Source organism: Aythya marila (genome assembly GCF_965140915.1).
Source record: "Aythya marila genome assembly, chromosome: Z".
Lineage (NCBI taxonomy): Eukaryota > Metazoa > Chordata > Aves > Anseriformes > Anatidae > Aythya > Aythya marila.
The window spans coordinates 44,929,924-44,952,287 of record NC_139080.1 but is presented as its reverse complement, the minus strand read 5'-3'; the positions used below and the strand labels follow the sequence as shown (position 1 = coordinate 44,952,287).

The 22,364-nt window shown below is 40.4% G+C and overlaps 1 protein-coding gene across 1 annotated transcript; it reads left to right on the top strand.

Moving 5' to 3' along the window:
* Positions 1-7,371: 7,371 nt before the first annotated feature.
* Positions 7,372-17,190, top strand: LOC309889963 (fructose-1,6-bisphosphatase 1). Its single transcript, XM_082783264.1, has 7 exons — positions 7,372-7,584; positions 9,886-10,048; positions 11,613-11,705; positions 12,777-12,920; positions 14,156-14,293; positions 15,652-15,771; positions 16,791-17,190. The coding sequence occupies exons 1-7, from the start codon at positions 7,415-7,417 to the stop codon at positions 16,980-16,982; spliced, it is 1,020 nt and encodes a 339-aa protein (XP_082639390.1). The 5' UTR covers positions 7,372-7,414; the 3' UTR covers positions 16,983-17,190.
* Positions 17,191-22,364: the final 5,174 nt, after the last annotated feature.

Genomic DNA, 22,364 nt, shown 5'->3' with positions numbered 1-22,364 from the left:
AATGGGAAGAATGTAGTTCCCCTGTGTTATACCTTGGAATTTAGGTGTCAACAAATTCTATTTCAGCCTGTTAAAAACTGAGAAGTGAACCTTTAGATTGATGCCCCATTCCCATTGCACACTCACCTGCAGTTAATACAAAGTTCCTTTTCTGAGGAGACAATACATTTTCAGTCTGCTTTTCAGGCTACCACAGCACAAGACACCCACAAGGTCACATTCATTTATATTCATCTAGAGGCAAGACACTGGCAGCACTGTCCATACCAGTGTGTTCCACATGTCAACAGGGTGCTCTGTCACAATAGTGATATGCTCATCTTCACAATAGAAATTACTAGAGTGAAGACTCCTTGTCTTCTTTCCTCAGAATCTCTTTAATCCTTGAGCAATCATTTCTGGCTCCCACAGTGCTAGACCTCATGCCCCACCTCTTCCTACTACTTTCTCCCAATCTTCTTCAATATTCCCATATTCCAACGTACTCTTTCCCCAGATGTTTCCTGTCCCAAAGGTCTTCCTGTCCCAGAACTCCTCCAGCCACTCCAGACTCTCCAGTATCCTTATTTTACCTGAAATGTCTTTGTCTACGTGTCAACTTTCCTGCTCAGCTCCTCTCGTCTTCTTTCCACAGTGCTACTGTTCACCATAACCCCAGTTCTTCTTCATCTTGGACTCAAGACTTCTATTCAGTTGACTGCCAGAAACCCCAAAGTCCTGGTTCTGACCACTTCTGCATAGTTGTTTTATTCCTTTGACTTCAGATTAAAATTACATGCTGGCCAATGCTACCTTGCTGTGGTCATTACCTTCCCACAGATTGTCTTGGCATGGGATGTAGCTCTATAAGTAAGTCTCCTGAGAGAAGCAAAGATCTTGCTCCTATTTGTGATAGTTCATGTTATTGTATTTCTGAATGAAAGAAATGTTTGTCAAACAAACAAACCATCAAAAAATATATATGATAGGAGTTTCACTCCTATCAAAAATGGAGATGTTGTGCTTGAGAAAAATTGAACCAATTTTATTCCTGTGATTTTAGCTGAACAATCTATCAAACCATTTCTAGAGCATCCCATACGGTGCTAGAGTCTTGGGGACAATCCTTCTGAATTTACCATAAGTAACTGAGTAAATATAGCATGAAGCAGAACAACTCACACCTGGCAGATAGCTGGGAAAGCATCAGATTCAGGAGGGAGCTTTTTTCTGCTTCATGCTTGCAGACCAGTGTGAAGACACCTAGCAGTGAACCTATAAACTCTGTTAACACAAATCACTTCTAAAACCCCTGTGAGCTAAGAAATGAAATACATAAATAATGTTTTGGCAAAGAGCCTGGTTGCAATACAGTTATTTGCATATCAATTCCACGATTACTCTAAAATCGGTTGCTTACTTCATCCTAACCAGTGAGGCTTAGTCCAGTCAAAATTTCTTTAATTGTAAGACACTGGGCTTTTAAGATCAAAAATATTTAAAGGGAGCCTACAGGAAAGATGGGGAGATACTCTAGCAAGGAATGTTGTAACAGGACAAGGGGTAACAGTTTTAAACTAAAAAAGTGTGGGTTGAGATTAGGTATGAGAAAGAAATTCTTCACTCAGAATATTGAGAGACACTGAAACAGGTTGCCCAGAGAAGCTGTGGATGTCCCATCCCTCCAAGTGTTTAAGGCCAGGCTGGATGGGGCTTTGGGCAACCTGGTCTAGTGGGGGGTGTCCCTGCCCATGGCAGGGGCATTGGAACTGGGTAGTCTTTAAGGTCCCTTCCAACCCAAACCATTCTAAGATTCTATGAGTTGGTAATTACAGTGTTCAGAGCTGCCCAACTTATTTGAGTCACATTGGCAATGATATTTAGTGCCAGCACTGAGACTTAGAGGACTCTTGGTAACAGGGATACTACAGCTGACTGCACAATATTCTAGAAAATGCAGTTCTCCCTCAGGTGAAAAATGTAATAGGAACAAGCTGATTTCAGTAGAATTTCTGTTAGCAAACTCTCAATGAAAATAATATAAATATATTGTTATGTATTGCAAGGTGATTATTTTTTAAGCACCAGAAATCCTTTTATTATTATTATTATTTCATTATTATTTCAACAGAACAGAATGTTCTAATCAGTCCTAATTTATTTATTTATTTTTTGGTAAGAAATTTCATCACCGGAAAATGCTGTCATTCTGATTTAGAAAAAAGATATTATACTATTATAAGCAATATTATATAATATTATATACTATTATATACTATACTATTTGCTATACTTCTGTCATTGGTAATGTGAGACTACTTGCAGCAATGATGTGAATTTGTGAGGTAAAATCCAACTTTAGGTCAGGATTTTATAGCTATCTATAGCCGTGTGTATAACCAGTTAATTGAAAAGGATTTTGACCTACAACATACTCATCACAACCAAATGGACTCTGTATAGCGATCTAAAGAAGAGATTTCTTTCTACTCACCTCTCCTTCCCATTACTAAAGTCATACAGGCTCGCAGTAATGTCCTAGCTGTATGGGTTGAACTTTCAGGCCTGTCAGCCTGACCTCAATGCCAGGAAAGGTGATGGAACAGGTCACCTTAAATGCAGTCATGCAATGTATGAGGACAGCTGGGGGATCAGGCCCAGGCAGCATGGTTTCATGAAAGGCAAGTCCTGCCTGACCAACCTCATCTCCTTCTATGACTGGGTGACCCACCTGGGGGATGAGGGAAAAGAAGTTGATGTAGTCTACCTAGACTTCAGCAAGGCCTGTGACATGGTCTCCCACAGAATTCAGAATTCTCCTACAGAAGCTGTCAGTCCATGGCTTGGACACGTACATGTTTTGCTGGGTTAAAAACAGGCTGGATAGCCAGGCCCAGAGTGTGGTGGTGAATGGAGAGAAACCCAGCTGGCGACTTGTCACCAGTGGTGTTCCCCAGGGGTTGGTGTTGGGGCCCATCCTCTTTAATATCTTCACTGATGATTTGGATGAGGCAATTGAGTGCAGGCTCAGTAAGTTTGCAGATGACACCAAGCTAGGGGGAAGTGTCAATCTGCCGGAGGTTAGGAAAGCCCTGCAGAGGGGCCTGGACAGGATGGGTTGATTGGCAGAAGCCAGTGGGATGAAGTTCAACATGGCTAAGTGCCAGGTCCTGCACTTTGGCCACAACAACCCCATGCAGTGCTACAGGCTTGGGGCAGAGTGACCTGAAAGTTGTTCCAAGGAAAATTGATCTGGGAGTGTGGGTCGATGCTTGCCTGAACACAAGCTGGCAGTGTGCCCAGGTGGTCAAGAAGGCCAACGGCATCCTGGCTTGTATCAGGAGTAGTGTAGTCAGCAGGATCAGAGAGGTGATCATCCCCCCGTACTCAGCTCTGGTGAGGCTGTACCTCGAGTACTGTGTTCAGCTTTGGGCCCTTCAGTACAAGAAGAACATCAAGGCCCTGGAGCACAAGTCAGTAGAGCAAGAGGAAAGTCAAATCAGTAGAGCAAGAGGAAAAACAAAGAAAAGGTCACAGAAGCAGTTACTTGTATTGTCTATCTAAATGCTTTTCTTTCCCATTTTCCCTCTCTCTCACTGTGTGAATTCCCAAAGTAATCAGGCAGCTTTTCATTCATATACAGATTTGCTCTCTGGTGTAGGATAAAGTCTTTTCCTTGATCTTCTTTGCTTGCCTACTTACCTCACAAGGCAGTTTTACCAATTAGCTGATGTTTAAGTGGAATTTAGAAGCTATAGCAAACTATGCAAACTATGGATAGAATTTGTATTAAAAATATAAAGGCTAATAGTCATTTTAGATAGTTTTGTTGCCTGTACTTTTGGCATGTAACAGAATACAAATGGCAAAGAGCAGCAACAGGGAATAACCTGGTAAACAGTCAATTATTCCACTTTTTTTTTTTTTTTTTTTTTTTTTCCCTGTATTTTTCATAGCTGTATTTTTTCATAGGCTTATACAAAATGAGGCTTTTGTGAATATCATGCTGCATTTCTGTATCATACTCTATAGTATGTATCTCACTAACACAATAGTTTCCAGTCAGACTTTCCTTACACTGCAAATAAAGGTAGAAAAGCCAAGCTCTATAGCTTTAAAGAAGAATTTTTATTGTGCTAATAAACACTTGAGATGTGAAATGTGAAAACTCTGAATTGAATCACACAAAGTTAGAATTACCAAAGCCAAACAAATGCCCTAGTTAAACCCTCACAGTGAACCCTCTGTAATACCATTCATTTAAATCATTCCAGACAACAGGATCTGAAAAACCTGAGCAGATTGGTCTTCGAAGTAGAACAATATAACTGGGTATTTGAGCTGTCAGTGAAATCCACAAGGACATTAATGGGATATCTGCCTCAGAAATCTATCCATGGAGCTGAGTCTGAGCAGAGAATTTGACCTTTTATACCAAGTGCCCTTCATCTGGCAATCTTGACTTTTTAGGTTCCTTCTTTAAATGTAGGAAGGCATTTTTCCATCTGGTTTTTCCATTGTGAAATTGTGTCATATCATCATGACTTTATGTTATTCAGTGTTGACAAAAATTATTTCTTTCTGCAAAGTGAACAACTGAACACGATAACTTTCCCTTGTGTTTAGCTTAGTATAGAATGTACTGAAACCTCCTCAGTTTTTTTATCAGTTTTTGAATCAATGTAGACTTGAAATTATTATTTAACATACTTTTAGTTTACACATTTTATAAGACAGAAAGTGATAGTATAAGTAATACTCAGGTAACATACTCTGGTCTGTTTTCCTGGCAGTCTTGTGGATAAGTAATAAATACAGATACTTTAAAATGACAATAAAAATTACAATTCAATATTTGTACTTCAGAGGCAGGTATAGTTTATTTTCAGCGTCTGTTGTCTGCATTTTAAGTGCTTTGTCAACCTACAGAGAAATGCAAATATACTCTCAGAAGAGCCAAGTTTCACAAAATGCTAAAAGTGTTGATACGCTACTTCCACAAGAGGGCAGTACACAAGCACAGTACAGGAAAATGCCTTACCAGAGGATTTAAATTAATCTGAACTTTCTAGTTCAATTGGCAAAGTAATTTAATATGTAATAACAAATTAATCCCATTTTACAGCTACTATACCAGATATTAACGTTTAACCAATTTGTACGCTTAATTACATCCCTTTGAATTTTATGCTTCCTGGTATATTTCACCTGTGTTAGGAGATGGGATGTGTTTTGTTATCACAGTCAAAAATAGGTATTCTGGCCCCATATGCCAAATTCATGCAGAAGAAACAAAGAACTATCTGAAGCTAAAAAGATGAAAGATTGATTGCCTAAAGAGAAATCTGCCTGGGAATTTCCCACATATTGTCACTTCCCTGCGTGAAGTTCCACACGTGCTACTGCAATTCCTCCTGATCCATCTCCTGCAGTAAATGACAGGCAACATTTGTCATCCCCTTTATTCTGCTCCAGTCCCAAGCATCATGGCATAGCAAGGCAGAGAGCAACTGGACTGATACTGTCTTGTGAGTGACTGCTGTATGACTTGTTGGATCTGACCCTCAATCCACCCAGCTGGCAAGAAACTTCTGCGACTGCAATACTTTTGCATAGAGAGAATTTTTCTCAGCAACAGTGGGATCTAAGACTACCCTTTCCATGTTGACACTGTTACTTCATGGGAAAAAGGCTTTGTGAAAACTCTCATTGTCCTTTTGTCTGTCATTTGAAACTACAAGAGGCAAAACTTCACCATAAAATACCTGGGAATTATTCATCAACATGTGTCTTATTTTCAACATAGTAATTTGCTTAGAAAAAGTTGTGGTTTTGGATGCTTACAGTTCTAAGTCAGCTGTGAACCATGTCTGGTTGAACGTCATCTGTTCGCAAACAAGACCATGTTTTCTTCCATCCAGAAGTAAGCTGTTTCAGCAATGTTTAATCAACCAGCACTGACCTTTCTTCTCAAATGCCACAAATTCATTTTCAATAAATGTTTAACTACTGGTTTCTAAGGGGAAAAGTTCAAAAGATGTAGAACCTACTTTTAATCGTATACTGGCTTTATAGATACCACATAGCGTGGTTGCTGTAGGATTGCCTATGTGTTTTAGGAAGTTAAAAGATTTGTTCTGCAGTCCAAGGGTCTTTTGATACTTGTGTTGTCTCATTTATAATTTTGCTCCTGTTATCTTTCTGCATTATTTTAAGATATGTGAAAATACTGACAAAGAGGCAAAAATTAAGCCCCTGGTATAACATTGACTAAGCTAGTGGTGTTTTATTTTAACAAACACGTTTGGGAATTGATTGGAATCATCTCAGGATATAACTATACCATAGTGTCTGTCTAATGTAGACAAACTTAGCCAGATATCTTGACTGGATAGCTGGTTCTCACAGCAGGGAACTATCTGTGGGTAGCAGATTCTGCCTGAAAAATTGTGTGAGAAGCAGTTTATAGTATTAAGCTTTATGTTCTCTTAATTTGTCTACCCTTGACAATTTTGATCTCAATTATTTAATGTGAAGTCAACTTTCAACATGGTAGTAGAATCCCATAAAAACACGGGTTTCTGTTCAGAACGTGAGGATAGTGCATAGCCCTGCAAGTGAGATGAAAGAGCTTAGTCCTCAGGCATGCATACTAAACCTTGGATTGCAAGTGTTTTGATATGATCTTGATTTTTTTTATACACAAATGTATAGCTCTTCCTACTGGTTATTGATGTATTAATCACAATTAAGCTAAACTGTCTCAAATCAGCAGGTCTGAGTTTTGTTTCCTGAAATCATATATTTCCAGACTCTTTTAGCCTACTTATTTCTAACTAGATAAGTCCACTCATACAAAATTTTATGGGATGCTCACTATTAATTGTTCTCAACTATACGGACAGGTGTAGCTGTGTTATGTGGTTGTAAATCATTGTTTACTCTTAAAGAAAGAGCTAATATCAATGCTTTATCAATTTTACAAAATCCACCTGTAACGTGAAGTACTGAACTGCCCCTTTTAGAAGAGCATTTCAGCTACTAACACCTAAGGCTTTCCGGAGTGTCTGTGATGCCGAGCATGGGTTAATTAAGCCAAAGTTGTGCACACCTGCAGGAGAAGGCATTATGCACACCTTTGATGTCGGCGAGGCAGAGATACAGAGCGTGCTTTGGAAGACAGCACACGTGTACTGAGAGGTGCACATCTTTATCATTTAAGGCTATGTTTATCCAACTGGGCACATCCCAACCCCCCAAAAAAATGCAGATCGCGTGCCCGAGAGAGTTGTGGATATACCACGGGAGGGGGCGTGGCCTGATGTGGAGATGGGCGGGGCCACGTGAAGACCCCGCCCACCCCCCTCCCACCCCCTGGCCGGTGCTGGTGCTGTGGGCAGCGGGGGAGCGGCGGCAGTGCTGTGGTGTCGGCAGGATGACGGACCGCTCGGCCTTCGACACCAATGTCATCACCATGACCCGCTTCGTGATGGAGGAGGGCAGGCGGGCGAAGGGCACCGGGGAGTTCACGCAGCTCCTCAACTCCCTCTGCACCGCCGTCAAGGCCATCTCCACTGCCGTGCGCAAGGCGGGCATCGCCAACCTGTGAGTGAGCCGACCCTGTCCCTGTGTCCATACCCATCTCCATGTCCATCCCCATCCCTGTCTCCATCCCCATCCCCATGTCCATCCCTATCCCTGTGTCCATCCCCAACCCTGTGTCCATTCCTGTCCCCATGTCCATCCCTGTCTCTGTGTGCATCCCCATCCCCATGCCCATCCCCATGTCCATCCACATCCACATCCCTATGTCATCCCCATGTCCATGTCCACGTCCATGTCTATCCCCATGTCCATCCCAATCCTGATGTCCATGTCCATCCCTGTCCACCTCCCTATACCCATCCTGTCCCCATCCCCATCCTTATCCCCATCCCCATCCTTATCCCCATCCCCATCCCCATCCCCATCCCCATCCCCATCCCCATCACCATCCCCATCCCTGTGCCCATCAGCATCAGCCCAGGAGGAACTTGGAAATAGTTTGAGATGCCTCCTTGTCCTGCCGCCCATCCCTCCTCTCCTCCCCTCTCCAGAGCTGTTGCTGTAGCATGAGCTTGAGCTTCTCCCCAGAGGACTGTGTTGTGTTGTGCTGCTCCTTCACCCAGAGGGCACACAGCCTTTGGTGGCTGATGGGCTTGCATGCAGACCCCCGTCAGGCTGGAGGCTTTCAGCCAGCAGCCCAAAGGGGTTTTTCTTTTTCTCTTTGTTGCACCATAGCAATGTCAGTTTTTAGCAATAGCCTTCATCAGGAACAGCAGTGTCTGCAGTCAGCCAGTCAGCGCTGACACCCAGGGGCGTGGACTGGAGGAGAATCGGGAGGAAATTAGAGCTCTCAAAATGTTAAAAACAAAACTATTTGTTAATAACTACTTCCCCTAGGTATTTTACATATCATTGGTATGCCAAACTGTATGCTGATCAGGGGTTTAGACATGAGCTGCTTCATTACTTAATGAAAAATGCAGTAGAGAGAAAATGAATTTGCATCTACGTACCATGTAGTGGAAAATATATGAAGCAAAAGGCCTCTAGCAATACAAAGTAATTTTTATTGTAAAAAGTATTATTAGCATCAAAGCTGAAAAATTTGAAGTTAATAAAGTAGAAGCAACTGCAGGAGACAGTAAAAAAGTCCTGCTTTTTGTATATTTTAACTTTTTTCTCTGTTTTGACTTCAGATTCTAAATGGTTGAGACAGTTTTTTAATTGCTATGTGCTAGCCCCTTCCCATGCCTCTTATGTCTGTCAGAAGAGACCAGGTTTTCCCATCAGTGACCTGATTTGTCACACTCAGAGGTCCTGTTCCTGCTGCTTTGCTGAGCTGCCCACAGGTTCGGTATCTGTGCCCAAAGCCTTGCCTTACGATCCCCCAGGTGCAGAAAAGCATTTGAGCTGCTGTGGCAGAGACAGAGACAGACAGACAGAGAATTATTCTGGGTATTTTTCTTTTTCTCTTGCATCAAATTAAAGAAATGCAGTACATTGTTATATTTCTGAGTGCAGCGCTATTGCTGAAGACCAGAAACACCAGTATTCGGAGTAACTGGTGCACTGTACCTAAAGTACATAAGAGTCATCTGAATGTGTGCAGAGCAGGGTCTCTTTTTGCTCTTCTTAGAGCTACACTTCCTGTTCTCTGTTCTGTGTGCTTTCAAAAGTGCCTATCGCAAAGTCTTCCAGTACTTCCTGATGCCAGATGGCTTGATTCTGATTAGCTGTCGGGACTGCGTTTGTGTTCCGTGTTTGTGTTTCTCAGTTTTACTCCCAAAGAAATGCTTACTGCATAAAACCAAAACTGAAAACACTGAACCGTAGAAATGTTGATTTAAGTGTGAGCAAAATATTTGTTCTGAAATCTGAGTTTGATACGGCTCACCAAGAGCAAGTTACAGAGAAAAGTTATTGTGTAACTAGTGTAGTCAGGGTCATTGTTACTTTTTAAGTATAAATTTTCTAGCAAATCTTAATTTTTTACGGTAAACAGCTGTGCTGTTGGAGGCTAGGATTGAAGGAGAATATTTAGGTTTTATAGTTAATGTAAAGTAACACAATTATTGTAATTCAGCCTTCACAGCCTGCTCTGGCTATGTCTGCCTGTATCCAGTTCAGGGACTGTAGAAAAATGATCCCCTTTTTTGTGTTCCTCACATTTGATGTCTTCTAGATTTGCCACAATACAGATGATGTTAGCAGGTCTCAGCAAGAATCCAATGGACAGTAAATAAAACACAGTTTTGAAAAACTGAGATATCATCCAGTCTTGCTTTACCTTGCCAGAAATGGGATGCTTAGGAAGGCATAGTGCCCTGCTCTGACTAAATGCTCATCCTTCCTTTACTTTAGCTATGGAATTGCTGGTTCTACCAATGTGACAGGAGATCAAGTAAAGAAGCTGGATATCCTTTCCAATGATCTGGTGATTAATATGCTCAAGTCATCCTTCAGCACATGTGTCATCGTGTCAGAGGAAAACAAAGATGCTGTAATAGTGGAAGCTGACAAAAGGGTTGGTAGCTTTAAAAATTATTTGTGCTTGATTCCAAATTACAGTTGTATTACAATTGTATTTCTTCAAATGTAAGAAATTGAAACTGAGCTGAAAATTTCAGAGAACATGTACTTTTCTGAAAATGCAAATATGAGCAGTTTCTTGGAATTTTATTTTGTTTTATTATATTTTACTTGTGTGTTTCTCTACCTCAGCATTTGTTCTTTCTGTCATTTCTTTTCCCAAGACATATTTTTTTTAATTTGTTTTCTCTGCGGTTCCTCTCCACCTTCTTTTTTACCCTACTTTTTCCTATTTGTGGAGGAAAATTCATGGTTATTCCTCCTGATCTCTAGAGCTATGCTCTGAGTCAACCCAGCACTTCTGTAAAGCAGAATTGTCAGTAAAAGACTGAGTATCTGTTCAGTGCAGATCAGATCTTAGGTTTTTTAATTTAAGCAAATCCTCACAGAAGTCCATGAAAATAGGACTTAACAACAATGAAACAAGAAAAAAAAATTGTCTTTTTGGCCTAGGCATTACTTATGTGCACAAGTCTGCATACACTTGTTGAATGATCATAGTTCATTTTTCCTGGCTAATACTCTATTGTGTAAAAAATCTGAGTTTAAAAAAAAAAAAATAGAGAGAGAGAAAACAAAAAAATTAATCTAATTTAGAAGGCATAACATTTGTTTTGTCAAAACAGTTATCTCTTTTGCTCCTTGTTGAGAAATCCTGAAAATTGATTCCATGGGCATTGGATGAGCAAAGTCTGCTTTAGATCTGAACAAATATGACTCCTTCACTGATCTTTGAGGATCTGTAGGCTATGAGCTAATGTGGTTTTATCAGAATTTCTACCTGTATGATAGCAGAGGAAAGTACTTTTGTGCTTAAAAGGTTTTTGGTATACAGGGTTAAATCAAATGAAGAGCAAATAGTCAAACACTGTTAATACACATGAATATTAAAATGACTGTGGGCAAGATAAGGGGAAAAAAAGCTATTTAATAGGTAGAGCGGAATGAGCTATTTTCCCTGTATCAGCAATTTCCTGTACCTGCAGGAATCCATATACAGCAATGGGCAGAGACCGTTCTCTTTTTTCTTTTCTTTTTTTTTCTCCCCCCCCTTTTTTTTTGAGGGTGGAGGAGAAGAGAGGGGGTCAAGGGATGGGAAGGAAAAAACAATATAGGATAAGACCACAAACTGGCTAAGATAAGTTCTGAGCACAGGGTTTTGAAGTGGAATATGCATTAAAATTAAGTGCATAGTTTATGAATGTCAGGTGTTAAAGTCATTTTTTTGATACCTCTAATTTTAGCTCTTAACACACTGATCTTCTTAAAACGTCTTTTTTTTCCCTTATAATTCAGAAAGCAATTTTATTAAAAATGAGAAAATGTAGCCTGAATAGTAAATATTACTGGAATTCCAGTCCTTCATAATCTATAACAGCATTTTAGTTAATATTGATTTGAAATTGTGCGAGAATATTTACATACTGAAGTTCTTGTATTTGGGGGAGGGAGGCAAATAATGTCACTAACCTTATTGCTCTCTATTTTGTATTTTCTAGGGTAAATACATAGTCTGCATAGATCCCCTGGATGGCTCATCTAATATTGACTGTCTTGTTTCCATTGGGACCATCTTTGGCATCTATAGAAAGGTAAAATGCTTTCATGTAAGGCAGGAAAAAATATTGTTGTGCACCTTTTGGTAATACATAATTGCATATGAAGACTTCATAAAATCTAACTAAACTTGTTTGTAAAAGAGGCTTTCAGGACAGGCTTTAAGTTAAATAAATCTGTTGTTTCAGACACTTGTATAAAACACATTTGTGAGGGATTTGCATCACTGTGTTAGAAGATGAGAGGTACCTCCATGTACATGGGAGCCTGGCTGATGCTTAATTAGCCAGCTAGAGGAATTAGCCCTTACAAACAAAGCAGGTATTAGATTTCATGGATACCTTCACAGGGAAAAAATACCATGTGTTTGTCATCTACCTGGGGAATGTGCTTTCCGGTTTTCTTGTTCTCTGTACTAATGGTCCTGTTAGCCCGAGGATAGGCTTCAAATACAAACCAGAGCTGAAACATGGCGTGTGCATTTCAAGTGTCTAATTCAGTGTGAAAGGCAGAACTCTTGTCTGAAGGAGCTTGAAATACCGGACTTGCATGTCATAAGAAGGGGGAAACAGTAAGTCAGATAAAACACACCCAACTGTCCGTTTTAATCATCTTCTGTATGTCATCACACACCCCAAAGTAACTATTTTCAACTTCATTTTTATATGAAGCAAAGGAAAACAGAACAACCCTAGCTGCTTTTGATCAGCTGTAAACTCCATGAGTCATGTCTTGTTGCTTGCTTTTCAACTGTGCTCTGGAGAGTTGCTTCTAGCTGTGTTCATCATGACCTACGGGGAGGCACACAGCTCTATAATATCTCCTTAATCCTTTCCTGTTTCCTGCATTCCAACCAGGCTTATATAAGAGCATTTCTAGATCAATGTGTTTGTCTCCTCCGTGTAATTTGTACATTACATATAATGAATCCAGTAATATAACGCATCCAGTAGGAATCCTAGTTGTAGTTCATGGAAACATTTGTGACACCTGTTGCCTGGGTACAAAGCAGAAGGCCATCCCTATCTCAAATAGTCCAGTTACATAACAGCTAGAAAAAAAAAAATGAAGTAAAATGATGTTTTCTATGCTCCTTCTTATTCTAGGTGACTCCTGAGGAACCTTCAGGGAAAGATGCTTTACAACCAGGGCGTAATCTTGTGGCAGCTGGTTATGCTCTCTATGGGAGTGCCACGATGCTGGTACTAGCCACTTCTGCTGGAGGTGTCAACTGTTTTATGCTGGATCCGGTGAGGAACTCTTCTGTTTGCTTGCTTGTTTGTTTGTTTGTTACGGGCAACAAGGTACTTGCGTAGTAAGAGGTAAGAGCGTAAGAGCGCCTTGTCCATGAAAAAATCAAAGAACAATTTTCAAATTAAAGCTGACATGGAAAAATGAAGTCAACAACCTGTCAAAAATAATGTCAAGAGATTTTTATATTCTCTCTGCCTGCCAAGATGGGTGATTCAACAATGGGAAGACAGTCAGTGCAGTGAAGCAAATATGTGGCATGTGTCAGATAATGTCATATTTAAAATAAGCTGTTTTCAACCATGCAGAATGCATTTGTAGATTTTTCTGCCTTTTCCTTGATGCTAGAACCTTAGTAAACCTGAAGAAGCAGAAATATTTAACATTCTTTTATGTTTTCAGGCCTCACCATGATGAGTAAAAGAGTAAGTTATGTGTGTGGATGCATTAGACATTCTAGAATGCATTGACCGTAGGAATTTTAAAATCAAAGGCATATTGACCACAGCTGTAGTGAACCATCTTAGCATCATCAGTTAATCGGCATGTGCCACCTGCCTGTATTAAATTTTTAGAAACTGCAGTGGTCAAGCAGCAGGATATAAAATGTGGTGCTCCCTGCTAAGTAACAGCTTACGTAGCTGCATGTATTTTTGTTTATATTCAGATAGGAGATTTAGCTTTGTGCATGTGTGCATGTTATTTTTTTTTTTGCTTTTAGCACTAACATCGAAAGTTACATCAGTGAAAACGAAAGAGCCCAGCTGTTACGGAGAGTAGTTCTCTTCACTCCAGGCTTCTAGTTAGTGAAAGCTACGGCAAACTGGAGTTTATTAATGTGTATAGCTATTTGAAGATATCTGCACATTGCTCCAGCTGGCACTGTCAGTTTCTGAATTCCTCAGAGCTGCACTTTGATTATAGGTCTAGCAACAGAGCAGAGAGATAAACAAATTTACAGGCAACAGCATTTTTTGGCACAGAAAAATGAAAGAGAGCTGGGAATGGTAGCATGAAGAACTTTGCATGACCCTGGGATTCCTGCTCTGTGTTTTATGGATAAACAAAACACTTTGCATCTGAACTGCAATCACCACTTTTTCATAGGTATTAAATCGTTACTGAAAATGGAAGCTGTAGTGATTTTTTCCTAAGTTGTGTGTATGATTGGCTTTCACTTTGTAAATAAATGATCAACTAATATTAACAATTTGATTTTCTTTCTTATTGTTAGGCAATTGGAGAATTCATTTTGGTTGATAGGGATGTAAAAATCAAAAAGAAGGGGAATATCTACAGCCTCAATGAGGGCTATGCTAAATACTTTGATCCTGCAATCACAGAGTATCTCAAGAAGAAGAAATTTCCTGAGGTAAGAGATCCAGTTTTTGGATGACAAGTTACACTTCTGATTTCCTACTTATGAAGTACTGTTCCACAACTTGTTATTCTTTATCTATTTAAAATATATCTGCATGTATGCAGGGCTGCTGGTTAGAACTGCAGTTGATCACAGAATCACAGAATCATTAAGGTTGGAAAAAACCTCCAAGATCACCTGATACAACCATCCCCCTACCACCAATATCACTGATGTGACCAGATCTTTCACCATTCTTCAGTATTGCACTTCACACCCCCTCTTTTTTTTTTTTTTTCTTTTCTATTTATCTATTTTGTTTGTTTATTTATTTATTTACTTATTTATCTCCCATCCTTGCTGGGGACCTGAGTAATGGTGCTGGAGGCAAAACTGGGCATTTAGTGATACTGGATAGGAAGGCTCATCTGTTGTTGAAAGCATGTTTCCTACAGGTGTTAGATTGCTGCTGCATCACTGCAGCGGCTGATTAGATGGAGAAGCTGAGCAGGGGTGGGCCATGTGCTCAGCGATAACACAAGCTGTGTTCCCACGGGCCTCTCACTTGAAAGCCTCGTGTAGTTTCAAAGTCTGCTTAGTGGTCATGCAGGTTCCTACTATCAGGAGGCCTGAAGCTCTCAGGAGTGCCCATAAAAATCATGTCTGTTCTCATGCCTTCCTTCTGTCATCACTGCAGTTATTATCTGGATAGAGAAGTGTAAACATTCACTATTGCTAAATGTTGATGGCTGCTCTTGACTTCCTCGCTTTGAAGGCAGAGTGGCATTTTCTTCTGGCATCTTGCCAGCCTTAAGGTGCTGTTTATTAGAATAATAAAAAGTACTGCCTGGGCTATATTGAGGAACTAATTTTAGTAGTCAACTATGAACTTTTTGTTAGAAAAAGTGTTGTAAATTCAGGAGAAAATGGGTAAAATAAGTACTAAAGATTGCTTCCTTTCTTGTTTTTATTATTTATGGATTATTTATGGTTTTTTGTTTGTTTGTTTGTATGTTTTTATTGCACTACAATAGAAGTGCAGTATCAGTTACCACCACTTGGTCTTTTTGCTACTAGAAATGCAGTATTTTCTAAGGGCTAGAGCACTGATGGAGAGCTGGGAATCATTTTCTGTTATTGGCATCACCACTCATCTATCCTGAAATCTTCTGTCTGTCTTTTTCCTTGGATTTTCCCATTTAGAAAACAAGGAAGAAATTGAATTTTTCTCCAAGCTCCTTGGAATACTACAAATTACGATATGGATGAATTAGACATTAGGACCACTAAGAGCCCCCTCTCTTAGTGGGGGAAAAGAAGACTAACCTGATGTTCTCAAAAATTACACTTATTTAAATGTCTTTCTGTAGGATGGCAGTTCACCATATGGCGGAAGGTATATAGGATCTATGGTGGCTGATGTGCATCGCACGCTGGTATATGGAGGAATCTTTCTGTATCCTGCTAACTCCAAAAGCCCTAAAGGAAAGGTAAACCCACGTAAAGGCAATTATAGAAGACGCTACATTAGATAGATATTTTACTGTCATGGATCAGTATTATGATTCCAGAATGTAATTCTTTTAGCTTGGTAGCTTACATCTCTGGTGTGCAGGTGTGGCCACCCATTGCACACTGTCGCAAGTGAAAGCATCCTGTTGTATAAAACACACCAATGTTAGCATTGCTGCTAACATGTGTCATCTGTACTGATTTCTCTTTATACCCAAACACATTCACATTATGGAACATTAGCAGGAATGTACCAGGGGATGTGCTGTTTAAGCAGGCTTCTATATACCGTTTCATCCCAAACCATGCCATACCCAACCAAGTGAAAAGTTATAAAGCAAAATAAACATCCCGCACTGCACTGAGATTCCTATTACAAGCTGATATATCAGAGGCCTATGTGTATTGTTCTCCATAAGAAAAGCTCTGCTAAACAGAAACACGTCTGCATCTTGTACTTGGTGACACTGACTCATCTGGACAAACCATGCCTGGCTGCCTCTGCAGGACATCAGACAGTCCCTTATGGAAAAGCACACCCTTACAGGCTGACAAGGCGACTGTTTATTCAACGAAGACCTTTCATCTGTTTTGTAATTGTCCGTAAATTATTGCTTCAGATTGAAGATAAGATGCAGTTACTCATTACAGAAACCTAATGGAACACTCAGGGGCAGTGTTTTTCTTTTCTTTCACACAGGCTTACATGATCTGCTGCCTTGTTAAAGATTGTGTCTTACATATGAGCTTTGTCTCTGTGTAAAGTGCACCATGCAAATATGAGCTATGGAGAAAGTCCTTGAATTGGGCAAATCCAGCATTCACTGTTGTATTTAAAAGAAAAGTCTATATAATTTAACTCTGGAGACAAGTTTATATTAAATACGGAGTACTTGGATTGTTGACTGGTTTTTAACCAAATGCTAAATATAGTTATATTTCATGATTGTCACTATTGCCTGGACTGACCGTTGCCATTTTGATTTTTATCCTACAGCTGAGACTGCTCTATGAATGCAATCCTATGGCTTTTGTTATTGAGAAAGCTGGGGGAATAGCAACAACAGGTCATCAAGCAATACTGGATATAGTGCCTGAGGATATTCACCAAAGAGTGCCTGTTGTCCTGGGATCTCCTGATGATGTGAAGGAGTACCTTGAGATTGTCAAAAAGCATTCAGCTAAGTAAAGAAGGCTTACTGCAGTCAGAAAGAAATGCCTTACAGCTGAACCAAAGAACACACTGCAGTACTGCAAGACCGAACTGTCAGACCTCTGTAGCAAGAGAGCAAATGAGCCACATTTTCATAATTTTTAAAGTCAAATCTTGTGCAACTGTACTGTGAAATGAAAGGCATTAAAAGATTTCATTAAAGGAAACATTAAGAGAAAAGCAAGTGAAAAATACGTTTACTTTTTCATTTATCATTTGTAATTAAACAAAACAAACTGTGCTACAAGAAAATACTGTATTGCATTCAGTAACCAGGGGAAGACCAAACTTTCTCAGACAAACTACAGACTATCACCAGAATATCTGATTTTGTCCTCTTTTGAAAATCTTGAGGGGAAGGCTCAGCAGCCTCATACACTGAGTGGCTGTTCCTTGACCAGTCTGTAGCTCTTTGACAATAAATACAAAGGCTAACATGAACATCTTCACACATGCTTTCTGGGCCCCAGACATTACTCTATGTACTTTAGCCTGGGCTTATTCTGACCAAGAGTTAACATTTGTGAAACATATACATTAGTGTATGTTAATTCTGACACATTCAGTTATTATTGCCAGTTGACACTCTTATCAGGTCTCGTTACACATGGATGGAAAATATGACATATTGGAGAGGGATTCTGAACTGCAGAAAGGGCACATGTAGGCAGCTTGGTACCATTCTGCTGTGATGGTATGACCATCTTTGCCAGAAATTAATCTGCTTGCTTGGTGAGGAGATGAAGTTACGCATTGCTAGCAACCCTCACCAGATGTTCATTGTGTTATTTTGAGAGCAAGCATTACCACAGAAAAGAATTGTGCTGCACAAGCAGAAGCAAGTTGCAAAGATTCCCAGAAAGTACACTGACATTTAATGTGCTGATTCAGAGCATGCTGCTGGGAACACAACATTGGTGCTTGCGAGCTAGATGGGCCATCCACCTGTCTGTGTATAGTGCATGGCCACAATTCACAAGCTTTCTGGATCAGTACAGACCTGCAGATGCCTTATAGTGTCTGGAAAATCCTGAATATCTCCACTCAGCTCTTCCTCTGCTCATGCTCTAGCTTCCAAAGCCGTGAAGGCCTGTGTCAGGCCCTGTGTTGCACCATGCTCCTCCACAGGTCAAGCTGTGGTCTGGAAACGAGCAGGCCATCGTGTGGGAGAGGGCTTGGGGTCCGTGGGCCAGGTAGTGGGACAGCTGGGATTCCAGTGCCCTGGGCTTTTCCTCACAGGCCATTCTTGCTTGTGCTACAACCAGGGCTTCTCCCTCTGTCTGGTCAGGTGAGACACCAGCCACTGAGGTGGGGTATAGCCATGCTCCCACTTTTGTAAAAGAAAAATAAAACAAAACAAAAACCCAACCTCCATCCTTGCGTCTATTTTATCTTCTCATTGTGATTTCAAAAGGAAGAGCAAGTCTCTGTCCATTTTTGACAATGAGTAAAGGTGCTAGGGGCGGCTGGAGGTGCTACCTCCCATGCTGAGACACTTCCCATGGAAAAAGTGTGGCCCTGTCCCCAGCATTTCCCACTTGGCTTGCTCTAGCAAATGGCCAGTAGCACTTTAAAAGGCTCCAAGGTCACCACAGCAGGCATGGTGCTAGGAAGGATTCTAAACCCCTTGAGGTTCTGCATGCTACCTGTAGAGCAAAGCATGTGACTTTTTTTTGCAGTGTAGAACTTCTTTAGACCCTTAAGTTTTTAATTTGATCTGTCCTCAAAGCCATATCTGGGCAGCTTCTTATTAATACACTAATTAGAATAGAGTTTAAAGCCCTTCCAGTTCTTTTCTGGCTTTCCATATCCCCATTTGGACTGCTGTATCTCTTCCGTCTGCAGGCCCAATTTAACAGACAGGTAGTATCTAACAGCAGACACTTTAATCTAGCTACAGTAATTCCTTAGCTGTACTCTACCCTCAGCCTCTCCAGGAATCTTTGGGCTGCATACATCTATTTTTAAGACAACATACTGGCATCATGGAAAGGTTATAGAAAGAAAGGCAATACGGCCTGCATATGCTAGGTCAGTTACCAGTGTTTTGGTTTTGCCTGTGGGTTGACATTTCATAGATCGTGTTTTTTATGTTATGAGGGTTTTTTGTTGTTGGCTTTTTTGTTTTGTTTTGTTTTTCCTTTCTATCTGTCCTACATGCACCCATGTGTAAAAGGGCTTCCCATACAGCCACTTACAGGGAGAACCCCTCCATCAGCTCACCATGTAGTTTCTTTCCAGAGCTAGCCAGGATTATCACAGTTGGGCAAAAAAGTTCGCCTTGACACGGTGTCCATCTTCAGCTCACGTGCTACCTCTTGCCCTGCTCAGATGCTGAACTGTGGCATTTGGTGAAAGGTCACTGGCTCTAATTTCAGCCAGTGCCATCCAAGCGACTAACATTTAGAAGCAGTTAGAAGAGGTGTCACCTTTACGGCACAGGGCTAGCCTATACACCAATGGCAGCATGAATCAGCCTTGAGAGCTCTTGTGTAATTATTGTATTGGAGGAGAAATCTCCTGCAGATCTGTCAAATTGTTTTTTTGTTTTTTTGTTTGTTTGTTTGTTTGTTTTTGTATCCTTTCTGTCATATCCCAGCCCATTTTACTGGCTGTCACTGAGGCTTATAGCCACCACACTGTTTTAAAACAAATTTATTTCTCTCCCTCCTACCTATAGAATAATAATTTATTGAGTTTAATTGTAAGGTTTTACCACTCAGTGAAACCTCCATGGTATTTATCAAAAGTTTATCTCGACTGAGATCAGACAGAATAAGGAATGTTTCTGGAAGGCCTGTCTGTTGAGTCTGTATTCTTCACATACTTGTGTGAGTTCATTTCTTACTGAAGGAGTGTGACTGAGCAGTAGCTTAAGGTACTATTAAAAACAGTACCTATTAAAAACTGTCCGCTACCTGTAGAAAGCATTTGTGAATTTTTCAGTTTAAAAAAGAAAAAAGAAAAAGAAAGAGAGAGAGAGAGAGGAGGCAAATAATGGCCTTATTAGTTCTGAGAACACCCTTTGAACCACTAACTCCAAAACAAACTTTGTGCTGGAAGTGGTTCTGAACTTTGTCATTTTGACCAGTGTAAAAGATCACTTGGAATCAATAGTAAAGAAGATCTGCACGTGATGTTTTTGACAAATGTTAGAAACCATAGTACATCCACCCCCTCCTATTCCCCCCAGTTCTTATTTGCTAAGTTGATTGGGTATCCCAACAACATTCTAGCTACACAGATTTTGAATTAAAAGCATTTTAGTACTATTCAGGCTGAGAACTACTACAGTGATGAAATAATATACAGAATGTAATGTCTGTATTTTAAGCCAGCAGATCTGTTTGCATGTATAATGTGGATCCTGTTCCCTTCTTTTATTAATAGCTTTACCATGAGCTATCCCACAGCTTACTAAGTATGTTATATTTTGGTTTGGGACAAAGTCTCTTGAAAGAAGAAAATGCTCTTATCATGGCAAAAAGTGCTCTGGAATATTTTACCATGATAGGAATGGCATCATAGACATTTAACTAGATCACAAGAATGAGAAAAGAAATATTATCATGTGTTTGTTTGTTTGTTTTTCTTTCTCTGCCTTTGAGGATGGAGTAGAAAGTCTGTCTGTTAGTCCTTCTGGGGAACTCTGCTCACAAGTCCTTGTCTTTACAGTGAGAGTTGAAAAACATCCCCAGAGCTAAGCACACAGGATATGAGCAACACCGAACTGTGTCCTTCCGCTTTTTGCTAGTATTCAGTGCTGTCAGCCCCTGTCAGTTTTCCTTGAGGCTGATTTCAAAGCAGAAAACCTTTGCATTCAAATCCCTTTTACAAATCTCCAAGTAACATATCTTACATAGGGGAAGAGATACTTTTAGGAAAATCCAGATAAATGATAAATTACTTTTAAAAAAAGTAGTGCAAAGGGATGTCAGAACTCTGCTTATAGCTGCAGTTAATATTAACAAAAAGAAAGCTTGGTGTATGTTTTGTTGCTGAATTTAGCTTTTGTTCTCCCTGGCACAATTTTAGTCCAGTTTTTGAGTTCGATGAATGATAATGATGAAACTCAGTGCAACTTTTTGGATTTAGCTCCAGATTTTCTTATTTTACTTGTGGGCTTTCCAGATCTTTATCTTAAAAACAAGAGAGTGCTGCTAATGAGTAAAATGAAGACTACAACATATGATTGTTCTTATAGCCTCTTCTGAGTGGGAGGGTAGTGCTGCAATTTAAATCTGTAGTTTCTATATTGCAGCTAATAATATGTACTTAGTTCACTGGTATTTCTTTTGCCTTCATGTTAGTGCCATGTGATACAAGATATAGCTTGTAAAGAAATTATGGCAGTATTACTTGTAATATAATTGCAAACTAAGACATACCTATACTTACAAAGAATCACAGACACACAGGATGGGTGAGATTGGAAAGGACCTCCAGAGCCCACCTGGCCCAACCCCTGCCCAAGCAGGGCCACCCTGAGCAGGCTGCCCAGGTCCACTTTTCCAGGTGGCTTTTGCAGCTCTCCAAGGAAGAGACTGTGCTGCTGATGTGGGCAGCCTGTGCCATCTCTCCATAACCTGCACAGTAAGGATGTGCCTCCTGAAACACCAGATGTTTCCTGTGCAGTGTTTTCTGTACATGGTGCGCTACCATAACAACCCGGACTTAAAATTTCATTTTATGAGTTATGACACAGACATGCTAAAATCAAATAAGCTTCATTTGTAGATTATTGAAGGGTTAATTACTTCGTAAGCAATCAAGCCATAGCTCAACAAGTACTTTTCTATGCAAACAGTATAATATTACAAGTAGCCCAGACTGGGAATGAAGTTATTAAAATGGGTTTGCAGCAGCAATATAAAGCATCTTTAATAGATGCCTGCCTTGATGCTCAGTGCACTCATTTTGTAAGTCATCATGCAAAAAATCTTGGTGTAGACAAGGCCTGGCCCTGGCTGAAATATTTTCTGTGGTTGTTGAATTAACCTCCACACCACTGTATTAGGTGGTTAAATAGTCTTCTCGCTTGAGATGCAGAGCAGCTGCAAATTGTGCATCGCTTTTCACACTTTGTGATGTTGAGCCTGCTGCTGAGCAGTGGCTCTGGGAAAGCAGTTTTCAGCCACATGGCTAAGCAAGAGCTTTGCATTAAAAGCAGCCTAATGTACCATGAGGGTGTGTTGATAGATCTGGGCACCAGGAATTGTAGCTGTGGGCAGGGCAGCGGAGAGGCAGCTCTGCTCTCTCAGCCATGCTCCCTGTCCTGGGCTCCCTTCCTGCATCCCGGAGGAGCCGCAGAGCCAGTCCGTGAGCAGCTATTCTGAGCACCCCATCACATGGTCCTGG